General features: G+C 24.2%; 3 protein-coding genes across 3 annotated transcripts; 1 reads left to right on the plus strand and 2 right to left on the minus strand.

Annotated features, from left to right (window-relative positions):
- Nucleotides 1-2,017: 2,017 nt before the first annotated feature.
- Nucleotides 2,018-15,606, plus strand: PGO_072870 (hypothetical protein, conserved; the record flags this gene model as incomplete). The annotated part of the gene is made up of 2 exons (XM_028687160.1): nt 2,018-2,156; nt 2,819-15,606. 2 exons carry the CDS (start codon nt 2,018-2,020, stop codon nt 15,604-15,606), a joined length of 12,927 nt encoding a protein of 4,308 aa, XP_028542961.1.
- A 7,059-nt stretch (nt 15,607-22,665) lies between these two features.
- On the minus strand, nt 22,666-24,084 carry PGO_072880 (hypothetical protein; the record flags this gene model as incomplete). Its single annotated transcript, XM_028687161.1, has 1 exon — nt 22,666-24,084. The coding sequence occupies one exon, from the start codon at nt 24,082-24,084 to the stop codon at nt 22,666-22,668; it is 1,419 nt and encodes a 472-aa protein (XP_028542962.1).
- Nucleotides 24,085-26,374: 2,290 nt separating this feature from the next.
- Nucleotides 26,375-27,121, minus strand: PGO_072890 (NifU-like protein; the record flags this gene model as incomplete). Its single annotated transcript, XM_028687162.1, has 2 exons — nt 26,375-26,523; nt 26,695-27,121. 2 exons carry the CDS (start codon nt 27,119-27,121, stop codon nt 26,375-26,377), a joined length of 576 nt encoding a protein of 191 aa, XP_028542963.1.

Below are 27,121 nucleotides of genomic sequence, written 5' to 3' on the forward strand. Positions count from 1 at the left end.
TCACTATATGCGCATAGCATAAATTTTGTTTAAAAATTCAGTCATATAGGCTAAATGTATTATATCCCCTAAGGCTTTTTGATATGATATGTATATATATCTATTTCAACTCTTTAACCCTGGCAAATTTTTGCTAATGTAGAAAAAAGAACAATGCATAAGCAAAAATACCTTTTGTTTCACAATCCTCTTTTTGTTTATTCTCCAAAATAACAACAAAATTTTGCAATCCTCTTTGTGTATCATTTTCATATTAAAAAACCCAATTCGATCACCAATGTGTGTACACGCAAGCACATGTACTTGTGTGTATTATATATCATATATTATAACTACGTGTGTATCTTTATTCACAAACACAACTCCTGTGAATAAGCATTAGCACATAACAAATAAAACAAAATAACGTTGTTAAAAGCATGTGTTTGTTGCATGAGAAAAAAAAAAAATAAATAAATAAAAATAAAAAATTATAGAATGAAATGAAATAATTTTCATTTATGCATATAAAACCTAGGGTACTTTGTAAGTGCCCTAAAAATGTAAAATTCGGCTAACAATGAAAAAAAAATAATAATAAATAAATATGTAAAAATGCTAAGGATTCAAAGATATTTCAAAAGCTCATATATATATAAGGGTAAAAATAGCATTTGCAATAAACCTTTTTCTAGAATTTTGTTGGGATAAACCTTTTAACTAACAATAACATATGTTATTATTTTTGTTGCGTAAAAAAATGTGCATGTATATATGTACATAAAAAAATGACGTAATAAAAAAAGTGTAACGCAATAAGCAGAGAAGCAACTTTTGGTAAAATGCGCCACTGGAAGAATGTATTGCAATGTCATATGTATACATGTAGAAATTATATGCATTTTGTAGTTCTTTCATGTCATGTATGTATGTATATATATATATATATATATATATATATGTACAAGCATTTTACTCATTTGCTTCGTGTATGTAATGCTTGTTATATATCTTTACCTTTTCACAATTTTGTTACGACGAGCACTATTTTGTTTTATGCATTTTTTTGGCCTTCCTTTTTGAAATTTCTTAATTTGTATCCCTGTTCTCAGTTAAGAACCAAATAGTAATGAAAACGCTTCATACTTTTTTTTATATCTTCATATATTTGCCATTTTTCAAAATATATCACATTGAAAACATGTTATAAATACGTAAGCTTATTATATCTCCCTGCCCCTTTTTTATTTTCATATTAAAGATTTGGCCCTATACTTTTTTTTTTTTTTTTTTCAACTCGCTTAAACGAGAACATAAATGAATGTACATATATATCTTACGCATGACTCAAGCTACAAACGTTATGATTCAGTTGAACATGTGCAGATATATATATATATTTAAATAAAGTCCAAGCAGATTACATTTATCCTTCATAATACACAATCTGCATGATGTTTTTAACCTTGTTTTTGTGCAAGTATACATAATATTCTTTAGGACTATCTTTTTAAAATGTTTTTTTTTTTTTTTTATACACAGAATATAGAATTTTTACACTCCTTATAAAGTAAGAAGGTATATTTTTATCTCTTTTTCTTTCCTTTTTTTTTTTTTCCCCCCTCCCCCTCCTTATTTCTTAAGTTGTATAACTGTACAGATCATGTGAATTACAAAAGTGTAAATGTGAAACTGATAAGAAGAAGAAAAAAAAAAAAAGAGAGAAAAGAAAATAGAACAACAGAACAACACTAAGTAGATCTTAAAATAACAATAATGCCAACACTAATGGGGTGAAAAACAAAGACAAAAAAAAGTAACAGAAAAACAAAAATATCACTAAGAAGAATAGTAAAGAAATCTAAGGGGAACAAAAAACAAGAATAAAAAAATAAGTCTCTTCCCCCTACAGAACAAAAAACAGCAACAACGACAATAATAATAACAAAATATAATATATTAAAAAATTCAAGTTTCTGTACCAATTGTTAGTTAAACCAAAGTATAAATAATAATGTTGTAATACACTGAGGAAAAAATGGGTAATTGCAAATCATATTCAGCTAATTTTAACGTTTATAAGAACAACACAAATGATTTATATGAAAATTTAATATGCAATTTTGTTAGGCAGGATAAACGTAGCTTCTGTCAGAAGGCCTTTGTCATATATGAATGTAATTGAAAAAAAAAAAAAAAAAAAACTTACATAAACATAGGATATAGAACAAATTTAATATCAAAGTGAAATGACGAGTGCATATGTGCACATGAGTATATATAAATTTATGTACATACATATGTATATGTGCATATTCATACCAATATAAGAGCAATCTTTCGCAATTTTGAACTTCTCCCACTATTTTTATTCTTATTGCATAACATATATATGCCTCCATGATGCAGTTCTTGTTATTCACGAGTAAATATGTGCTTTTACATGATATGTCTTACAGTGATAAAATTGTATACACTTAAAGAGTTTATGTTTCTTTGTTTTTCAAAAAGTACGGTGAAAACGTTACAACTAGTACTATTTTATAAACGGTTATGTCCACACACCATTTAGTGTTATATCTTAAGGTTATATATCACAAATTTTATATGTATACTTAATGCATTCATGTATTCAAAAGTATATGCCTATGCACCTTTTTTATATTACATTTTTGCTATTGTTAAAGAATTTCATTATTCATCTCTTCATGTGAAATTACCTAAAGATGATCCCCTTGGTCGTTTGTACCTATGAACTTATGTGTGTTCATATTTGCGTGCTTATTTTACTTTATACAAAAGAATTTATTTATTTTTAATTTCTCCCCATTTTTCACAGTCTTGAAAAGAAAACTTGAAAACAAGGATGAATACGTGTACTATCTTGTCAGCTCTTCCCATAGAAAAAAGGTGAAAAATGCAGTGGTATATTTGAACGAAGATTACAACATAGAAATTTTGAATTTTTTATTAAAGTTATTCAAAAAAATGAACAATGAATACTATAAAAACATGAATAATTTTTATTTCAGCAATTATTATAATTATTTTCTCCGAGATGAATCAAAATTTGCAAACTTTTATGAACAAATGAATATAATACAAAAGATATATAATTTTGTACGGTTAAAATATATCCTAGAAAACATCTGTCTACATGTCTATTTTGAATTGTATGATAATTCGAATGACACTTGTGAAATGAATGGTAATACAATGAAAAAAATTTTCAACACGAATGAATTAGAGAAGGAAAAATCAATTGAATTATTTCAATTGAATAAAAAAGTAATGGGTAGTATATCAACAGAAAAAAAAAAGATAATACATATAATAAAAAAGAGTTTTAGAAAAATCGAAAATTTTAGTAGAAATAATTTGCCTTACAATGCATTTGATAACTTTAAAATGGCAAATGTAATGTGTCTATACATCCTGAATAATAATTACAAAATTAAATCCATAATGTATAACATATTTACCATTTTATTTTTTATAAATAATTATGATGCCTTATATGGTGTAAATAATTACATGAACCAGCATGAAAAGGAGAACAACTCAGATCAAAATCAAGATAATGAGTATACAAAAAAAAAATATGTTTTTAAGGATAAAGTAAAATATTCGCTAGAACACAAAAGTGTGTATATAACGTACCTATTCATATGTCTATGTCTTAGTTTTGATAATAAAATTGAAGAAGATTCATTGTTCAATACAAATATTAATATAAATCAAAAGGATATAAGTTTCATCAAACATGTAACCGAATTTTTAAATATTTGCACATATTCACAAAAAAAAAAAAAAAAATTATTTTCACAAGAAAATAAGGGAAAAAATATATATCATTGTTCCATAAGAGCTATTAAAAATTCTTACATTAATGATAGCCTTGTAAATTCGCATTACATATGTCAGAAAAGGTATGTAAAAAGTATTTTAAATGTTGGAAATAGTAATTATTTTATAAAGAAGAATATGATAGTATTTTGTTTTATATTATTTGAAAATTCACGTTATTCTTTGTCCTGCACCAGCAGTAAAAGAAATAACCATGATAATCAATATGATAAATCGTTCTTCGATATGAATAGAAGTCTGTTTCAAAAAGGAATGCAAATGTACGAAGGAAAGTTAGCACTGAAAAAAAAATTCTGGAAAAAGGTGATGCATAGTATGAAATTTGGACACACTAATAACAACAGCAAGTACTACAATACTAATTGTAGCATACGTGGAACGGACAAGGACGAAGACAATGACATGGGTAACGAGAAAGATAGCGATGAATATAATAATAATGATAACCATGAATATAATAATAATGATAACCATGAATATAAAAATAATGATAACCTTGAATATAAAAATAATGATAAACACAAGAGTAACGATAACGAGAACGACAATAAGTTAGAAATAAAAAATGTTGATTCTCCAAATTCCAATTTGGAAACAGTGGATCAAGTTGAATTTGACTTAAACAGCATAGGGTTTTTTAGAATCGATTTACACAATCTCAATTTTGAAAGTAAGGAAACATTTCAGGAGAATGTTCAAAATTTTGCAAAATTGTACACCATTGAAAAAAAAAATAATAGCCACTTTTATATAAAAAAAAAAATTGAAAGCAATAGAGATCGCGAATTGCTACAAATGATGAGAGAGAATTTCGTACACGTATTTAATGTTTTAAAAACCATGAGAAATAAAGAAATATGTTACATATCACCAGCTAGTTATTATGACGAATCGTATGATAAAATAAAGAAGGAAAGGAAAACATTTCCAAATGGAAGTTATATACGAGTGGAAAGCAATGACAATTCTAATCGATCCAAAAGTACAGAAAAAACATTTAAAAAGGAAAAGGGGGAGGAAGACGCAAATTCGTTAAACAAAAATTATGTTAATTTTGAATCGAAAAATGATATGAATGAAGAAAACAACATTAGACATTTAAATGAATTGGAGGAAGGAAAAAAAGATCTTCTCTGTTTTACCATACAAAATGAGCTCAAAAAACCATTCTTTATTGGGATACATGATACATTTGTCCCCTTCGAAATGGATAAATTGATTTTAAAACGTACACATTTTAAGACGATACAGGAGGAAGAAATTAAAAAGGAAAAAAATATATATAAGCAAATGCCTAGCCATGCTAGGATTATTACAAAAGGGCATAGGAATAGTAGCACACTGCACGAACATGAATCCTCTGAGGAGCAGTGTGAAGAATTGTATTCTCAAATAGAAAAGGAAAAACATGAATGTATAAGTTCAAAACAAGAGAAAGAAATCTTGTATAGGGAATTACAAAATGCTAGTAAACATAAAACGGATTCAAATAAAAAGGAAGAAAAGGCAAATTTTTGTATGGAAAATTACAATTTTGAAAAAAATACATGTTCCCTGAACCTTGGTAATATAGGTAAACGCTCTAATTCGTTAAGTCCTTTGGAACAGTCCAGAGAGGGAAAAAACGACAAAAATGAGGAACACCACAAGAATGATAAAAATGACAAAAGGACAGAACAAATAATGAACAAACATAATCATATGCATAATTCCAAAGGCGCGCAAATGCTTGTAAATAATTTCTGCACTACATTAGAAGAGATAGACGATTTAGAGAGAAATATAAATGCCCAAGAGTTAGAAAATTATGTAATTCATACGGGAGAAATAAATCAAAATGATGTGAAAGAAGTGAAGTGCAATAATAGTATAAAGAAAGAAAATAAAGGGGAAAGAATAAATAGCAAAAAGGAAGAAACGCAAAGAGATGAAAGACGAAGAGATGAAAGACAAAGAGATGAAGAAGAAAATGAAGAAGATCCCCATTTGAGAAACATCGATACTCCTACACAAAGTTATGAAGAAGAAATATACCAAAACAATGGTATTGATTGCTTGAAAATATTCATTCAACATAAACCAATAGGAGAAATGAGCTACTTTGTGAATAACAAATATATAAATATCCATTTTGATATGTTTAAAATACAAGGAGAGACAAAAAAACTAATATTTAGTACTTACGTAAACTCAGAAAACAAGGTAGACACGGAGAATGATACTAACAAAATAAATTCAGAAAAGGTAACTCATTACAAGATTACATTGAATAATAATGAAAAATTTAAATATATAATAGATTTACTATTTTTACACTTAAATTATAATAGATTATATTTTATATATATTCCCAAGAAAATTATAATCACCAACAGTTTCAAATCAGAAAATAATCTGTTCTTGAATTCAATGTGTTGTAATTGTGACATCATATTAGAAAATTTATGTATAACCCCCAGTGATAGTTCAAGGAATTCCTCAGTGAATACCTACATTCCTGTTTACTTCGAAAAAATTAATTTTATAAAACTTATTTTGTTCCTTCTAATTGATTTAGTAAAAATTTATAATAAAATTAAGAAGCTGCAATACCATTTTGAAAACAAATGTAAGGAATTTATGAAAAATATCTATGATTATTTCGAGGCCAAGTTAAAAAAAGGAAATGATAATTTTTATAAGGAAGAAAAAAAAGGCAAGCTTTTATCAATTACTAGCAATTTGTTAAAAAAAAATAGTGTAAAGAATTCAGATCAGGAGAGTTTACTCAGTAACGATTTAAACCTTTCCTCCATAAAACGTCGTTCAAATTTTAGTGAGAAATATGCAACCTCGAAAGAAGGTAATAATAACGTGGATGCAAAATCACAAATCATGAATGTGTCTTCCACTTTTCATTCAGAACATTGCACGAGCAATACAAACACAGGGAAAAACGCCAATGGTAAGGTTGACAATATCAGTTTATGTGCAGATAAGAACAGTGCTAATGTTAACCATGCTGGGAGCAACAACAGCACGAGCAACAAATATTGCAATACCATGGATGATGAGGAGACGAACATACTTAACAATTACCATTTGCATAAAATGAATAATGAAAAACCTTTTGATATAGGGTATAAATACAAAAATATATACATAAAAATAATAGACTTGAAACTATATGAATTTATCTCAGATTATGTGAATTATATAAGGGAAAATAACAGTTCTTACTATCTATGTCCTTATATATTTGTCCACAAATTTAGGGGTCTCTGCTTTCTGTTTATTCCAGTATGTAGTAACTTTTATTTGATTTTTTATCTTTTCTTTTTTCATTTCTTCAATTGTTCAAATTTTTTTAATTATAAAATAAGTTTTAGCAAAAGTATCAATGAGGAAGAAATTTCGAAAGAGAATCACATATTTCAGAGCAATAATAATTTTTTGTATATTAACAACATGATAAGAATATTAAATATATATAAAAATAACAAATCGTATATGAAATATACCAGTCTTACTAAAGACATATATAATAACAACAACATATGTCACTATTACAAATGGAAAAAGAATAAAATTATCATTGACATCAGGAACTCTTTTTCAACACCATATTTTATTCGTACCAGAAGTTTTATTAGTTTCATTGAAAGTACAAATTTACATATAAATCTGAAGAAGTTATACTTAAACAAAGATTACATGTTTTCTCTCAAATTAGACAGGAAGAATAAGCCACCCAATGAATTTTATTCTAATGCTAACGACGTAATTTTTATGTTTAATTATTATTTTAATGTTTATACTTACTTTTATGATGAAAAAAAGAATAACACAAATAAGGAATTATTCCATCACAATAGATACATTATTATTCCATATTTTAAAGATATATACATAAGTCGTGATAATTTACATGTATATTTAAAAATGATGGAAGATGAAAATAAAGCAGATATATTTAGCGATAAAACATTTTTTGGTGAAGATCAGAGAAGTTCTTGTGAAATGCACGATGGTAAAATACAGTATAAAGATAAAGACATAAGTAAAGAAGAAGAGGAAAAGAAATTTTCTAAATATGATTTCATTTATAATTTATATGAAAACTGTGGAGATATCTTTATAAATTATTTTTATTTATTATTAAATAAGCTAATATTTGAAATAGTGAATGAAATAAAATTAAATAACTTTTTAAACATTCAAAACTTTCTACAATTATTAAACAAATATGAAGTTAATTTTGATACCTTTTTTTGGGTACTCTATGACAATTATATGAATATTTACAAAAAATATTGTGTTCATGCAGAATTGGTAAAATTTTTTAATAATAGCAATCGAAATGAGACATTCAACTTTGATTATTTAAAAAAAATGAACTACAATTATTGCAACAAAAAGAAATTCTACATTAGAAGAATTTTATTATTTTCAGTATGTGTATTGTTGTCCTTTATTTGTAAACGTATACTAGAATTTTTTGTCACAAATTTGAACCTTCCTTATGAAAATGTATTCAGTTGTATTTGTTTCTTCTTTTTTTCAAATAACAAACAAAGAAATCCAAATGATGATTTGCATTTAAACCTTCTCAAATCTATTTATTTTAACTTATTTTTGTCACTGAGCTTTGTCTTACAATACATACCACTAAATGTTCAACATTTAAATTTATATAGAATTATAAGGAAGGTCAAAAAATATAAAATAATTTTGGCCTTTTGTTTAAATTATATATGTGGCGTAAATTTACCCTTTTATATGTTCTACGAGTTGAAGCATATGCCCCTAAATTTATTTAATGATTTTTTTTCATTTGATAAGGAATTAATAAGGAATATGTCTTCTATTCATTTTGATTTAAATAATTTAAGAAGTATGAACGAAAGTAAAGACAAAAATTACTATGATGGTAAAACATATTTAAAAATGAACGACAAGGAACATATTGAATGGATGGATGAAACTTGTGATTATAACATTTCCAACGATTCATTAGATTTGTTTAAAAACAAAAGGATAAACAGAAAAATTCTAAAGCGTTTTCATAATAAGACTGAAAGAAAAAAAAACCTCAATCTTATACACCTTATGATTAAAATGAATTTTAATGCTTGCCTAAGGACATTTACATTTCATGATTTTCCTCGTGCATCCAACAATATACTCTCTTTCTTAACAAATAAGAACATTCATTACTTCAATCAAGGTAGTAGCGTTCATTGTGACCTCTTTGCATTAGTACGCACTCTCTTTGTTAATTTTGTATTTGCATTTTGTAGAAGAGGAAATTATAAGATAAACGAATATAAAAATGTAAGAAATGCATATTACTCCAAGGACGAAACAAAGGACACAGAAAAAATGGCAACAAATGAATTATTAAATACTCCCCTTATAAAAATGACACCAGATTTTTATGAAAATCCAGAAGAATATTCAAAAGAGTTGGATTTACCTATACAACATTGTAACACATTTAACCAAAATAAAAATTTCATATTTTGGGGGATGCATAAATTAATGGAAAAAAACATTTTTCATGTCCTGCTGAGCATAATAGAAATACATTATTCTCATTTGTTAAACATTTTGCCAATATTCATGAAGGAAATTTTTAACTTATTAACATGTGATTTAAAAAATTATTTAATAAATATATTTTTTTATATATTTATTAGAACGGACAAGTATAAAATATGTAATATAAATAATAAGAAAAAAAGTAAAGTAAAAAGTTTCACCAAGATGAATAAAAATAATTTTTCCAAACAAAAAGAAAATGATGCATTTCAGCTTAACCACAGAAGCCATGTTTTATGTGAAACAAATTCAAAAGACCTTTTTTTAAACAATTCATTTGGTTATTCAACAAATAACTATCTAGAAATAATAAAAAGACAAAGATATACCCCAAGTGATAATGACAATACAGATGATTATGCATATGGATACTCAAATGAAACCAAAACAGATAATGATGAAACGGAATGCGAAACTGAAAATAAGACAGAGACAGAAAATGAAGCAGAAACACAAACTGAGACAGATTCGGATTTGAATGAAATAAATAAAAACGCAAAAGAAGCAGCTGTTGAATATGAAAAATGTTCTTCCAGCAATGTGAAGGAAAAAGTTAAAATAATTCTACTAGATAATGATTACAATGTGTATTTAATAGAATTTTTCTTTAAAATAGTTTTAAGAATAATTCCGTTTTTTAAACAAAAGAAAAATAAATACATTAGCACATCAAAATCGACCATTATTTACAATTTAAAAATAATATTAAATTTTTTAAGATCTTTTCAAAATATTATTTTATCAATGAAAAATAATTTTTATGTGTTTATATATTATTTCTTCATAAAAGGTTATACATCTCTTATTTTGTTAAACACACACAGAGCGTTAAAATGTTTTAAGAAAGTCTTTGTCCTTATCATATTCTCTTTTGGAAATCCCACAAGCTCCGAAAACAGTCATCCATTCTTAGTATATGTTACATATATTTTGTATGTATTAACAGTTTTGTCCAAATTAAATATAGTTAATTTTCATGAACATGTAATGAAAAAAGAAAAAAATATATTTACCCACGATAGCATCGAAAAAGGGAAGACATATCAATGTGACAATAACAATAATGGAGAGAACGCAGGTAATTACTCGCAGCAGAATAAGCAGAAGAAACAGATGCATCCAGAAGAGCAGGGGGAAGAAAGGAAAAATAATACACCATTGAGTGAAGATAATTTCATGTCAAATAACATGTGGCTGAAACAGAAGTATGAAGTATGGATGTATTTGGAAATAATTCGTAGTATTAAGACAAATTATGTAAATTTTAACAATAACATTTATTTAGTTCCTTTGAATTATTTATTTATAAACATGAAAAAACTTTTTAAGAAGCATACAGAGGAAGAAATAAGGGTTGATAAATTTGGGAAAACAGATGATAATGACGAGGTAGACAAAAATTTAAAAAAAAAAAATAAAATAAATTCATCGAAAAAAGAAAAATATTATGATAATTCCACACTAAGAGAAACCATTTTGAATGATAAACTACAAGATAACAACTTACTTATAAACATTAATAACAGATTTATATCACTATACCCTACGGTTAAAAATGTAAAAGTCCCTAAGGTTTACCTGAAGGGGGTGGGGGATGACGTTAGTAAAACGCTCTTTAGTACCACAGATTTTGAAAAAAGAACAAATTTTTCTGATCATAACATGGATGCTGAGATGAAAAATAAAAACCCAAAAGAAATACAAGAAATGGACAGATTGAATGACATTAAATGTGATAATAAGATAGATAAAGAAAAACTGAAAGAGCAACAAAATATAAAACAAAAAAGGGAAAATAAAAATGCACACATTAACACGATTGATGCCCCTGTGAGAGATGATTTACCTTCTGAAAGAGAATCTACGAACGATAAACACGGGAAATACATTTTCGGGCGCATTGACAAAAAGGATATAAGTAACTTGTTATTATACAACCTAATTTATATTAACAAAATGAACAGAAAGTTGAATAAATGCAATTTTGTTTCTTTTAATTTCAAATACTACCATTATAAAAAAATTATATCAGATTATTGTAAGTATTACAAAATAATATTAGAAACATTCAAGAAGAAATTATGCGAAAGTTATTATGCATACACTTTTGGAAATAATGAAAATGGAAGTCTTGCTATCGGAAGACCCTCTTATCTTAAGTTGTCACCAACTATTGGCCCAATGGGGTATAATAAGAATAAAAAAACCATAAAAAAAGGCACAGATTTTTGGTTTACAAATAATTTGCAATTGATTCCAATTAAAATAAAAAAAATATGTATGAATGAAAATATTATTTCAGTAATTGATAAAAAGCACAATTTATATATTGGTGGCTACAACACTTTAGTTGATACTAGAAATGAATTAAATATTAAAGAGAAGAATACGAAACGAAAAAATAATGAAAAAAGAAAATTAAAAAATAGTTCATTGAGTATTAATGAAAAAATAGAAATTGACAAATACTTTACAAATTTAAGACTCAAAAAAATGAAAAAACAAGAAAAGAATTTTCTTGATTATAATAGTTCATCATGCGACAGTGACAATTTGTTATTTGGTAATTCATCAAGACAAAATGAAATTACAAACTTCTTAAAACCAATATTTCAATGTGAGAAATTAAATGAATGTTGCAATAATGTACAGCAAAAAAATAATAGCCTATGTAACTGCGCAACATTTTGTGCCCCCTTAAACATTGTGTCAGATAACTTTAGCTCATGTGAAAGTGACAAGTGCTCTTCTTTTGATAGTGAAGATAGTGACATTACATATATTAAAGTTAATGATGTAGATGAAATAAAGAAAAACATGAACATAAATATTCTACTTAATAATCATAGAGATAAATTTTTTTATGTAAAAAAAAAGAATTATTGTTTAAAAAAAATGTCTATAGACAATTTTAATATTTATAACTCTATATTATACTCTTCATCTTATGCAAATCAATATTTAGCACATGTTTTGCCTGATCAGAAATCGTGCATGAAATTAGTAAATAAATTTTTTAGAAAATCTTCTAACGAACGTTATGATGAAAGAATTAATAGTAATTTAAAATATGAAACAAATGAAAATGTAGACAAAGGAAAACGAAACTATGATGATTATAAATATTCAAAAAAGTATATGAAAGAAAAAAAAAAAAAAAATGATAAAGGAAATTGTAAGAAAAATGTAACATCAGCCAAAGGAAAAAGTGAAACAGTGTTGCTAGACAGCAATCTTAATAACAATAAATTCATTTACAATTTTATTCATGATATAAAAACTAGAGTAAAATTTGTTGATATTTATAATGGTGCAGACTTTGTAATATCCATAAATAATTTTGGTCATGTGTATTCATGGGGAAATAATAAATATGGATGCTTAGGGACTGGTGATAAAATCAATAGATATGCACCTACGCTAATTAATCCGGGTCATTTTTTTTTGTACGATTTTGAAAAATTACAGATACACACAAATTATAAGACAGAAATAAAAATAAAGGGATCAGAAAAGATAAATGCCGAATGCTGTGAAAATATTTTATATAACTCTTTAATACTAGAAACTATAAAAAAAAATATTCATAATAAAAATAAAAATTCACAAAATGTTTTAAAGGAAAACACTTTAAAATCTATTGAAACTGATGGAAAATTAGGCAATGCAGGCAATTCTATAAATGCAAATAAATGTAAAGATGAAGACTTTTTTACTCTAAAAACAAATAATGTCTATACATCAGAAAATATGTTTAATTTTGAAAATTTAGAAGTTAAGAATGTGATTATAAGTGTACATAAAATTTATGTTCCGATTAGTTCTATTTTTTGTGGGAGCAATCATGTTTGCGCGTATTCAAATGGGTCTATATTTATGTGGGGAGAACAGAAGCTAGGGCAAATATCCACTCCTTTTGAGAACATTTATTTTGATACTTTTAATATATCAGAAATTTCAGATAGTGACTCAAATAATAACTATAAAACAACAAAAAAAAATGAGAAAAAGGAAAATAAAAAAAATAAAATATCAGAAATGTTATCTTCTTCTTTATATTCATCAACCACGGAGAGTTACTACTTTAATATGATAGATAAGAAGAAAATAGAAAATATAAAAAACAGGTTTAACAAGGCTAAACTTCCATTTTGCAAAAAAAAGTTTAGTTTTAATGTCGAAAACCCCATACAAAATAGTTTTAATATAACAAATAATGAAATACTTCTCAACAACAGGAAATTAAAACTATACTCTAATTTTAACTCAATGAATAATTCAAAAAGGAAAAAAATTAACAACAATTTGGTTCTTGTGCCAATTCAAGTTTGTATATTTAATTTGTCATATAGAGTTAAAAAAAATGAAAGCAAAAGTAACTCAAATAATAAAACCAGTAAGGACTCCATTGAATCAAAGGATAAGTGTAATATGCAAAGTTTAATAAATTTGCACTACAATTTACATGATATGGAAAGTTATGATGATATTGATAATAATAGAAATGATAATAAAATTTCTCAAAAAAAAGTAGAAGCAGAAAAGAGCATTTTAAAAAGAAAAAACAGCTATGTAAGAATATTCGATTACCTAGAAAATTTTATAAAAGCAGAAGTAGTAAATGTCTATATGAGCCTTTTTAGAAATGACATAAATATCTATACTAATATCCCCAACAATACTAACATAAATCCTTATGTATATGGAATGAAGTTTTATGATTACAATTTTTACGATGAAAAGTATATGAATGTTCAAGATTATTATAATGAAACACAAAATAAAGAAGAATTTACGTACAACAGTAATAACAAATTCAATAATCCCAGTGGAACTGATTGTAATAAGCATGACGATTTACGTAAAAATGGAATAAATGAAAAATACAGTTATAAAAAGGAATATGATGATTCATTAAATTCACAAAATAAAGTTGACATTCTTAATATTGAGGATCCAAACAAATTTGTGAAATTAATGAAGGAAAATGAAATTATTAATCCACAGGTTTATGAATATATTGAAAAAGAAGAAACTGTATGTATCAATATTAAATTAATTGTCTTTTTATTCTTATTTGTAAAAAAAAAGTACATGACAATTTTCTTGAACAGTATTTTAATGGTATCAAATGTATCATGTGGTGAAGCAAACACTGTAATAACATGCCTTAAGAAAAGTATATATGACAAATATTATCAATACATAATGAAGAACATTACATGTTTAGACAATTACAAGCACATGGAAAACGAAAAAATGAAATCAAAAATGAATATAACTTTCCCTGACTATTACTTCAGCTCAGCGAGTGAAACAAATGATTTCATGTATAGAAATGATATCTATGACATTAAAAATTACACAAGTACAATTGTAAATTGGGGAGATAAATCATTTGATGAATTTAAAATTATGAATTCAACATATTCATGTTCGGACACATCACGTTTATGTCGGATGATAAAAGAAATACTGGCACATTACATGTGCATCTATGTATGTGGCAGGGATACAAACAATAACTTATGCTTAAATAACATTAACCAAAGCGTCTACACCTTTACACGCATTACCAACAACTTTTTTTACTACAATTTTAATAATTTTCTATATCTGCACAAGTACAATTACTACCTATATTACATATATAAAAATAATGTTCATATAAATCATAATAACGACAAAGCATATATACAGAATAACCCTCTTACAACCTTTAAAAATAGATTTAACACACTTACAAATAAAGAAACTAATACAAATCTAACAAATTCGAAATCTCAAGGAATTTCTCCAAATCAATTTATAATAATAAAAAAAATTGTTTGTAGTAACATTGTAACATGTGTGCTTGATATACATAACAACATATATATGGCAGGAGACCTAAAGCACTATTTTCCTAATTATTTTCAACATATAGCTTATGGATCATCACCTTTTATTAAAATTAATTTGAATAATACAAAATCAGTAAAAAATATATCAATTAACCAAAATAATATATTTTTGATTTACGATGACAATTCTTTAAAAATATTAGGTTATAATGATTACATTGATTTCTTTAAATACAATCATCCTATATTTTTTACTAATAAACATAACCAAAAGCATTCATATAACATGCTAACAATACAAAATCCTGATTTTTTAGTAAAACAAGTAAGTGTTTAAAGTATTTAATATATTGCAATTTATAGAACATAAATACTTTGTTCTTATGTATATTTACACCATTGTAAAGTACGTGGCAAAAATGAACTTTTTTTTAATATATTTTTTTCTTTTTTTTTTATATATAGGTACAAGCTGGAAATAATTGCGCTCTCTTTGTTATGAAAAAGAAAAAAGGGAAGAAAACTCCCAAAAAGTCAACTAAATATTAATTAAATTGAAATGTTTTTTCTTTACACATTATTCATAGGAAAATATTCCTTATTTTTTTGTTTTTATGTATACCTTTTTTTTCGTAATAGTTTTATTAATTTTTTTGTCGTAACCCCTAATGATTTTAACTATTAATTTAGGGGGATATGTGTCATTTCATATAATGGAACACAATATATATTCAACCGAACATGTAGAATACTTGTTTTGTTTGTGTTATAGAAAATATATATTTTCTCGAAAAATGCTTATACATGTTTATTTTTGTAAAGTTAATTTTCATGTTTTTAGGTTCTATAAAGGAAATTAAAATTTGCATACAATTTAAGATTGATTTACTATATCACTTTGTCTTTTTGTCTATTCCTTTTTTTTTTTTTAAAGTGTGCTAAATGATTAGTACACGAGTGATTTGTGTATTTTAAAGATGCAAATATTTTTAAATAAAACTATAATAACGATGACCATGTTTGTTAGTTAAAAACACATTAGGTACAACAGTTTTGTGCTTCTTTATATTTGGTTTAAATAAATTAAACAAAATGGTAAACACAATTTTTCTATAATATAGATTAATATTATTAACAAACTTTGTGTTTAAATTTTACATCATTGTTTTGAAATAAAAGCAAAAAAAATGGCGACATTTTTAGCATATAGCTTACATTATAATACATGACTTAAGTGTGAATAAATAGTATCATTTTAATTTTATCTCTCAAAGTGTTTTAGAATAAAATTTTTAGGATTTCACCTCTAGAAATACGAGAACTTATATGTTTACTAGGTAAATAGTAAAGTGCAACAAAAAATTATATTGTACTGAAGAGATAAAATAATTTTTCAAATTTTAAAAATAGCTAAATTATGCAATTAACATATGAAAATTGCAGAATTTTGCACGTGTTATCAATGTTACAACAATCTTTTAGATTTTCCGTGTTTTGTAAAAAGTTTTATTGCATCATTAAAATGCCGTACACATTTTCTTAAGGTTCTTTTTGTTCATAAAATTTACTAAAGAGGATAAATTGAAACAATTCTATATTATTTTTATGAAATTTGGTGTGCTTCTGCATAAAGAATCCCTATAATTAATTTTTTATGATTTGATATAAAAGAACAAGTAGAAATTTACCCATTTTCACTTTTCTTTAAACTGGCGTCACAATTTTGTGTTGTCCCTGAGACCTCAACGTATAGAAAAAAATTGTTCAATAAATAAATTTTTTTTGCATTGGAAAATGAATTACTTTATTATTCTCATTTTGTATTTTCTCTAATTTAAATGATGCAACATATTACCATTCGTTTTCTAGAAAAAAACTATGATTTAAAAATTAAATTTTGTGAAAGCGCTTCTATGATACCTTAATAATTTTTCTCAATATAGATTCAAGGTGTGATAAACTTTTCCAAAATATTTGTTCTTTTAACCTCTTTTGTAAAGGTGACATAGGAAATATAGAAAAAATATATGAAAATTTTTTTAAATTTTAAGTAGATCTTTCACTGAATGAGGATGCTTTATTTAGATTTAATCCATACAAGCAATTAGCAGGAAATGATGCATCTTCTCTTTGCTTGGCGTGCTGTGTAGGGAGCATTTTATATATTTACTTCATTTTTTTTATGAATTCACAAAAAACATTTGTTTTTCTTACTGTCTTCAAAATTTGGAATACATGTGTTATAAAACTATAAAAAATAGCATATACACATTTTTCTAGGTATAGTATCTAAAAGTTATAAATGCATATGTTTTTAATAAGAGGAAGCTACACAATTCATTTTTAAGGTACATTTATATTAATCCTTTTTCCTAAATTATACAATATAACATAATTCAAACCACTTAGGAAATAATGTATATTTGCGTTCTTATGTTGCATAAAATATCATATTATTTGCATGAACATAAGTTTTATATAAGGTGCAATCATAGGTAATTAGTTGTAATACACTAGAAACATGAATTTAAAAAAAAAAGGGGCCTATATTATCTCTTGGTGAAAAAGAATATAAAATTTCGCATATTACATATAGATGTATATATCCCTGCTACCCTTTATGGTATCCAGTTTTTGGAAATATACAACAAATACAACTGTCTGAAGTTTTTCTAAAAAAATTAACATATTTTGTGATTTCCAACAATAAGTTTAAAAGGGTTGCGCATATATTTACAAGTATTTTATTTTCTTAGAAAATATTTTTCATGAATAGGATTATGTCCTTGTAAAAGTTGTGATATGCCAATTCTTATGTTGAACATATGAATGTGTGTTTTCCATTTTCTTCATTCCATTGCCATAAGGTGTAACATTTTATTTATATTTCTAATAATAAATAATAGCATGGTTTATATTAAAGATGATAACATCCTAGAAAAATATTGTTAAGGAATGTCTCGTGCATTTATTGTATAAAAACTATGTTAGTATGGTATTCATGTATATCGTAGCACTAAACACAATGTAATTAATTATTATATATTAGTGTATACAGAATGGACAACTTTAGAACAGAAAAAATGAGGTATAAAGCTTAATGAAAACATTCCAAGGTAAATTATGACGTAGGTATAAATTTAACATAACTTAGAATTCAAATAATATATACTGCCTATGAAGTTATTTGTAAAGTTAATCATGCATTTTATAATAACTATCATTATAATGAAGTTATATATAAAGGTTCCATATTTTAAGATAATATATATTACAATTATTTATACCTAATTGAATTTAAAGCTCAAAATTATTTTCTTTAAAATGTGTATCAATTTTAATGTGTAGAAAAAAAAAAAAAATATATGATGACCAAAATGATTATATTGAAATTGTCTACTTAAAATACATAAAAATAAAATAAAAGGATATTATTTAAATTATAAAGTAAAATAGAAATGAATATATAGTAAAAAAAAAAAAAAAAAGAGTTCATATATAATCAAAATTAGCAAATAAGTGTTAAAATTGAAAATAAATCGAAAAATAAATAATAATAAGAAATTGTAAATTTGTATTAAGCACTTTTAAATAAATAAAAATAAATAAATATTAATAAAAATTATAATTTTAATAAAAGGAATAAAAAACAAATATTTTATATTTATATTATAATTAATTATAAATAAGTGAAGTTTTTAATTAATTATTAAAATATTATAAAAAACATAATTTAAATATATAATAATAAAATTTAATTATAAACATTATTATTTTTTTAATTAACATATAAAATATAAATTATTATAAATAAATTTTATTTAATTAAAAAATATATATATTTTATGGATTAATATGAATAAATAAAAAAAAATTAAAAAAAAATATATAATTAATTAATATTAAGTATTTTATTTAAAAATATAATAATGTTTGAAATTAAATAATAAAATAAATATAAATTAAATTAACAATATTATTAAATATAAATAAATTAATAATTTATTTAAAAGCAATATAATATATTATTTAAATTAATATCTCTTATTTGTTTAAATAAAAGATTAAATATATTTTTTATTATATAATTTATTTAATTGTATTAATAATTATATTATTATATATATATATTTTTAATTTAATTATATAATAAATTAATTATATACTATTTATTTTAAATTAATTAATTATTTTCCTCATATTATTTTAATTAATTAATAAAAGAATTATATATTAATTATATATTATTACGATAATAAATTAATAATAAAAATATATATTATATATGATAAAATTATTCAGTAATATATAATTAAATTAAGATAACAAAACATTTATTTATAAAAATTAGTAAATTTATTAATAAATTATTGATTTTATATAAAATATTTAAATATATTAATTATATTTAATTTTAATTAATTTTATATATAATACTAAATTAATAATTCTATTTATTTTATATTATGATTAATTATTTATTTTAATTTATTAATTTTATTTAATAAATTATTTATTTATATCTTATTAATTTAGTTTAATATACAATATTTTATAATTAATTATATATATTATATATTTTAATTTTATAATTATATTTTTATATTAATTTAATTATATACTATTATATATTTAATTAATTATTTTTGATATTAATTTAATTAAATACTTATTTAATTGCTTATTTATTTTATTTAATGCATGTATAGTAATAAATATTATTATTCATTTTATTTAACATATATTAATTTGTACTGTTTAATATATATATTTTACCTATGTAATTTTTTTTTAATAATTAAAACAATTATATTAATGTTTATTTTTTAATTAAATATTAATATATATAATTTTTATGTTTTGTTTAATTAAAATTTTTTTAATGTAAATAAAATAATTGATAATGTATTCAATTATAATATTTTTTTATTGTTATTTAATAAATTATTAATATAATTTTATATTATTTTAATTAATTTATTATATTTATTTTTATATAATACACTATTTAAAATAATAATGTATTTATTATAAAAACAAAATAATATTTTTATTAAATTATAAAATAGGTTGAATTAATTTTAATTATTCTTACAAAATATACATTTAAATATTTTTATTTAATTTATCATATTTTTATACATTTATTTTAATAAATATTTTATTTTAATCATAATTATTATATCTTTTTAATTGAATTTAATAATTTCTTTATATTCTTTAATTCCATTTTAATAATTTTAATATATATTTTTTAATTTAATTATAATAACTGTTTTATATTATTTAATTTTAATAATTATTTTATACACTATTTTAAATTTAACTTGTGCAATGATTTTTATTATTTAAACAATTATTTAATAGCATTTTAATTTCGTTTTAAGTAAAATAACGCACATTAATTACACATATTTTATTTTTATATATTGTGTAAATTTTAATTGTGATCACATTTTTTCTGTTTATTTTATATAACTTATTATATTTTTCCCTATATTTTTTTATTTATTTTAACAAAAATGCAGGATTAGTTTATTTTTGACTAAATTTCATGACATCATGTTTTTTGCTTATTTTAAAAAGTATGAACTAAATAAATTTTATATTAATCATAATAATGGCACTGTGAAAATTTTATATTTTTTAGACATTATAGTTTTTTATGAGTATTAGTGGATTTATGCATTTTTTTTAAATAAAATATAACAGCAAATATCAAAGTCTTGTACATGCATAGAGCAAGTAAAACACTTTTTTTTAAAAATGTAAATTTTATGCTTCTATTATTTTTTTAAGCAATTTGCTATTCAAATTCAAGAATCCTGGTTGGAAAAGGATTTTGTGTGTACAAAGGAAAATAATGAAAAAATGCACATGAACATGTAAGCTTAAGGCACACGATATTTTGTGTACAAAGAACAGTCGAAGATAAGTGATAAAATAAAATGTATTTTTTCATGCTATTCACTTCATAACGTTCCTTAACAAATAGAAACCTTTTTTTTCTTATTTCCCAAAGTCAAATGTATTAACGATTATAATATTCATAAAAATAACATTCCTATGTTGGCTAAATAGAGAAATAACTGTTAAAGGTGTTCAAAATATATCAGACAAGCAGATGATAACAACCAACTCCAATAGTTGAATATATACAAAGAAAATGGTGTAGTAAAAAAAAATAATGATCTTTTTTTTCTTGTTGTTATGTTAAAAAAGTTGTCATACTTTTACATTTTATCAAATTTTTTTTATCTAAAAGTGGATTTCTATAATACCTCCGTAAATTTAATATTTATTTTGATATTCTATTCTTGTGCTTTGCGTATGAAGCACAATGTTCATTTTTAATTCATTTGTGTAACTGGAGTAACAAGGTACTAATTTTTATTAACATTTTTGAACTATAGTGTATAATGTAGCACTGAAAAATAACATGTGTTTTTGTTCCAAATGATTACTATGCAAATGTGCGCAAAGCACAGTGATACTTTTCCCATTCAAAAATTATGTCATGAAATAGTAACTTCAGCTTTTTATTACCATTTAAAACAAATGTCCAGTTTGTGTAAGGTGAATCATATAAATCAGGTAACTTCATTTTTCACTAATAGATTAAGGTGATAAACAAAACAAAAAAATTTGTTTTTTTGTTATTAAAAGCTGATGTTTTAAGCAGCGCCGCACCTTTGGTGCCCAACTCTTTAGCAAAATGATGACTATAAGTTAGATAATAAAATTAGCCTTTTCCTTTTCTTTGATGTTTCAAAATTTCAATATAAAATTAAAAATCAACAAAAACAACAAGATATAAAGGAATGTTTATTTAGACATGTGATCCATTAACTATATACTTTTAATTAATTGACCAATGTGTCCTGTTATGCGTATCCCTAGATAAATCATTAAAAAAAGCAAGGATATGGAGACACCACAAGGAATGAAACAAAAAAAAAATGCACATTTCTTAATACTTAAAAATATGTTCATTACAATGTACACGCCTTTAATCTATGCATTGTAGAAACAGACGTTTATCATTATGTGACGGGAAAAAATAACTCTATTTGTTCATATGAAAATCCTAACAAAATGTCTGAATTTATGCCTTTTTATAATACATTAAATGTAAAGCTTTTGCCTTTTAAGAATGTCAATGTATTTTGAATAACTTTCAACGTGCTCTTATGATAACATGATTTGCATATAACAAATATTAATGATTGCGTAAAACCATAGTTTTATTAGCCTTTTATTGAAACCTAAAAATTAAAGTAATGTTTTTTTAAAGTTTTTACTCATATTTTAAGTTTCCCTTGGTAAATAAGTGAATTTTGTTTTCTTTTCATTTCAATACGTAGCATTTTGATTTAGTAGTTTCTTCATTAGTATGTTATGCAATATGCTCCCTCTTAAATAAAGAGCTGTGCATTATAGGCATTTTACTATCTCTTCGTAATACGCACTCTCTGGGTATGTTTTGTTTAAAAGGTTCATAGTTGTTCCTATCATCGCTTGTATTGTCATTTGGGTAATAGCTTGCTTTAGCATATCGTATATCTAAAGAATTTCTTAACAAATACTTAATTTTTCTTGTCTTTCTCAACAAATGTAGAATATTATCTGAATTTTCGGTTGTGACGTTTTTCAATCTTATAGTGAAATTTGTTACATTGCGCATTTTTTTAGAACAAGCATTATTTCCCGTTTGCCTATTTCCCAAACTTACATTTCTTCTTTTTCTTAAACTATTATCATGTCCAAATGAACTTTGGTTCATTCGTGGATTATTTTTGATATCATTTTCATTATTTGTCCTTTCATAATGCTTTAAAAGTGAACGATTCCGAAAATAAATTTCTTTATTGCTACACACCTTTTGTATTTCGTCTTGTTTACGCCCCCTTGAACAAATTGTAGCAGTTTTGTTATTTTTATGAAAAGGGGTTGCTGTTCTCTGTATTTTTTTTAAGGAACCTTTTTTTTTTCTTTTCTTGTTTTCGTTTTTTATATTTTCTGAGTTGTAACCTTTTATGTTTTCACTTTTTTCTTTTGATTTACACGTATTTTTTGGGGTACATTTATGCTCTACAGATTCTATGAGGGATGAAATATCTTTCACATTACTAAATACAGGTTTTATATTTTCAATAGGTCCAAAGTGTTCTACAAGGGTAAGTATGTTTCTCAAAAGACAGCTATTTTTTTTTTTTAATTCTTGAAGAAATTGATTATAATAATAAATTTCCTTTAACAGTTCTTTATTTTTATTGTAAATTTCTATTGTCTTGCTTTTTTCTTTTTTTATATCTAAATAATATTTATTTTTATATATTTGCTCCAGTTGGAAATTGTCTTTCTGAACGTTTTCTATTTTACTTAATTTTTTTTCAAATTGGTTGGTTAATATAATTATGTCTTTTTTCAGTTTAGCTATTATTTCATCTTTACTTTCACAGTGTTTTCCCTTTTTAGTTTGAGTTGCATGTTCGGGTTCAGTTAATTCATTATTTCTGTGATTATTTCCCGAGAACCTTTTGCTGTATTCATTGTCTGCTATACTTTGACTATAATTAATAAAATCTGGTTTATGATTTATTTTGTTTCCAAGAGGAAGTTTAAATAACCCTTTGTTTTTTGCTTCGAAGCTATCTGTGATATGCTTCTTGAAATTAAATTCGAACTCTGAGCTAAAATCTGATTGATTGTTCAAATCGTTTTTAACTTCTACGAATTGCTTTATTGGCTCTACATTTTTTTTTTCATTTAGGAAAATATCATTACTTGTACTTTTGTGATGGCTTATTTTCATTGTAATGGTTGGAAAAATACACAAATGCAGCTGTGAATTAAATGGAATGATGTTAAATTAGGGAGAAACATATGTGAAATTGTCTTTTTCTTTTTTTTGTATTTTCTGCAAAACATTATGGCTACAATTATTAATTTATAATGGATATATCAAAACCCTTTTGGATATACATTTACTTCTACTTGTTAAAAAAAAAGACAAGAACTAAAGGAAATATGTGTACTTCACAATAACATTATATGATTAAAATTTAATTAACATAAGCGTTTACTTTTAAAATAAAATTGTAGAAATGTTTTTGAGCATTTTTTCGAACATTATAAATGATACGTGCATTTTCATTGATTGCATGTGTAAACAGAGGCAAGACACTTAAGTGCATATACTTCTTTTAATTATCTTTATATATTTGAAGCACACATTACAGTAAAACACACAAAAGAAAAAAAAAAAAAAAAAAAATAACGTTTTAAATCGCCTTTGTAACTGTTTTAAAACATGAGGCACTTTACAATTAAAATTGTAAGTGCATTTTTTGGAAGTATCAAAAGATTTAGACATAAACATGAATGTAAGTATTAACTCTACATATCGTTATATTAAGCGCAACATAAATTAAAAAAAGAAATTAGCTAAAATGTGAACATATAAATGTTGTAACCATGTGTTAAATGGACAATCAGAAGCTTAAGAAATTTGTACTTGAACTTGTAACAATACAAATAAATTAAAAAAACAAAAATTGTGCAAGCATCTTTTTCAGACATTTTCATTACAGATCTTATTGGAAAGAGAGAACAATTCTAACATTCTTTTTTTGAAATAAAAATGTACGTTTTTAAGACATTGCCCAAAGAAATTTTGCGCTTTTTGTGAAATTCATAGGGTTTGTTATTTTATTTTTTTTTTTTCTTCACCAGATATATAAAATGTGTAATGATTAAAAAAGGGGATATATATGCACACACATTTTATGGTAATTTTTTTTTCGCACTTTTTAAGAGGAAAAGAAATGAAAAAAAAAAAAAGGGAAATAATGCATTGCAAAAATTAACTATTTTCTTGCTTTGTGCAACTCCCCTTTTTGTTGGATATAAAAGCATGTTTACAGGTCGGTCTACATTTATGCCCATTTGTTTTATGCATTTTCAGTTTTATTTCACAAATACATATTTTGAACGAATCATAAGTTTTTTCACAAGAATAAGTGCCTTTTTCAGTTTTTAAATGTTGTGGAAAATGGGGAAAGACATGAAAATGTATATAAAGGGAGGAATTGGAAATTGTTGTTATGTGAATAGAAACGGGCATTCTCAGAACATTTTTACTGTCATTTTGTTGTACTCTAAATTATAAGATATTGAATTACATATATATATGTGAATATATACATGCGCATGTTTTTAAATTTAGAGATATTTCATTCTATTCAAATTTCAGGTTTAAGCACCCATCTTGGTAAGTGCAGGAATGCATTAAAAAAAAAAAAAAAAAAAATATGACTGTTCATAATATTTTACGTACATGAAAATAAGATTAGCTTTTGCTTTATTAAGCAAAGCATTTTGTGTAACATTTAAAAAAAAAAAAAAAAAAAAAGCACCAAACTAATTTGAAAAGAAAAAGGGGGAAAAAAAAAAAAATAATTCTATGTCAGTTATGCCAAAAAAAATGTTTAACAAATGATATAGCATTGTAGATTGGATAACATACACATTATATTGATTATAAAAAAATCACTTTATTTTTTGGAATATATTAATGAAGATGTTACATTTTACAAACGTTTAAAAAAAAAAAAAAAAAAAAAAAGGAAAAATAAAACTACAGAGTTTTTTTTCTAACACATTTTATATTAAATCGCTTTGACTTTTGATTTGATATAAAAAAAATGTATATTCGATTAAATTTATGATTTGAAGATATAAATATTGAGCCCCCCTTTTATCAGTGAGACATGTAAAACGACATTGTATTATATACCCTGTCTTTTCTGTATTCGAAAATAGTAACTTTCGTTGAAAAGTCAAAGAAGGGGTGGCCCCTTTATCTTCCATGGAAATGTTTTAATTCAAAATTTTTCTCTCACACGTAAAGGCTATTTAAATTGGTGTTATGTCAGGTAGATCTTCATTTTAAAAATAAATATATGCTTTGCACTGTTTCATGGGAAACACCTTAACGATTATTCTCCTTTAAATTTTCACATCCTTTCAGTAATAATACCGTGTTTAATAAAGAAGAAATTCCCCTACTTTTGCTGTATATTTAACTTGTTTTTCTGTGAAAATTAAAGAATAACTCCATTTTTTGATACATTTTTAATTTCCTTAATTTCGGATATGTAGTATGTCAGCATATTTTTAATCATGTACTGAAGTGTTATTTCACTTTGTGAACATGTGACACAAGCTCCCTCCAGTTGCACGTAAACTACGCCTGCAGAAATGTGGTGTTATAAAGGGGTAAATTTATGCGTAAGAAAATGATTAGCGGTGAATAAAGCGCATGGAAAAATGTATATGTTTATATGTGTGTATATGTATGCATATTCATTTGCACGCTTGCACGCCTGTGGGCAAGGCAGGAAGGGAGGGGTAATTGCTATACCGTCATTTACATCGAAACATATGAATTTGATATCTCCTCCGTCATTCACAACCACTGGACGAACTCTTTTATCAATTAGCAATTTTATGCTACTTATAATTTCCATGAGATCTTCATTTTGCTCATATATTTTTTCATTTTTTATTTTTTGCAATACGGAGAGGATGTTTTCCCCACTGGATGAATTATCGTCTGAATTCTTTTGAAAGACATCAATAAAATTATTTATTTCATTTACAAAATTAATATAATCAGTGTTTTTTGATGTTGAAAAATATACATTATTCACTATTTTTGTTGCAAGACATTTATTTGAAAAATTAACATAATTTAAGAAGTGAACATTCATTTTATTGCAAATACTAAAGGTTATTTTCCTTTTCACATATAGTTGTCTACATAGTGATTTATTTTTAAAATGCATCAT

The sequence above is a fragment of the Plasmodium gonderi genome, assembly GCF_002157705.1.
Source record: "Plasmodium gonderi DNA, contig: Chr07, whole genome shotgun sequence".
Lineage (NCBI taxonomy): Eukaryota > Apicomplexa > Aconoidasida > Haemosporida > Plasmodiidae > Plasmodium > Plasmodium gonderi.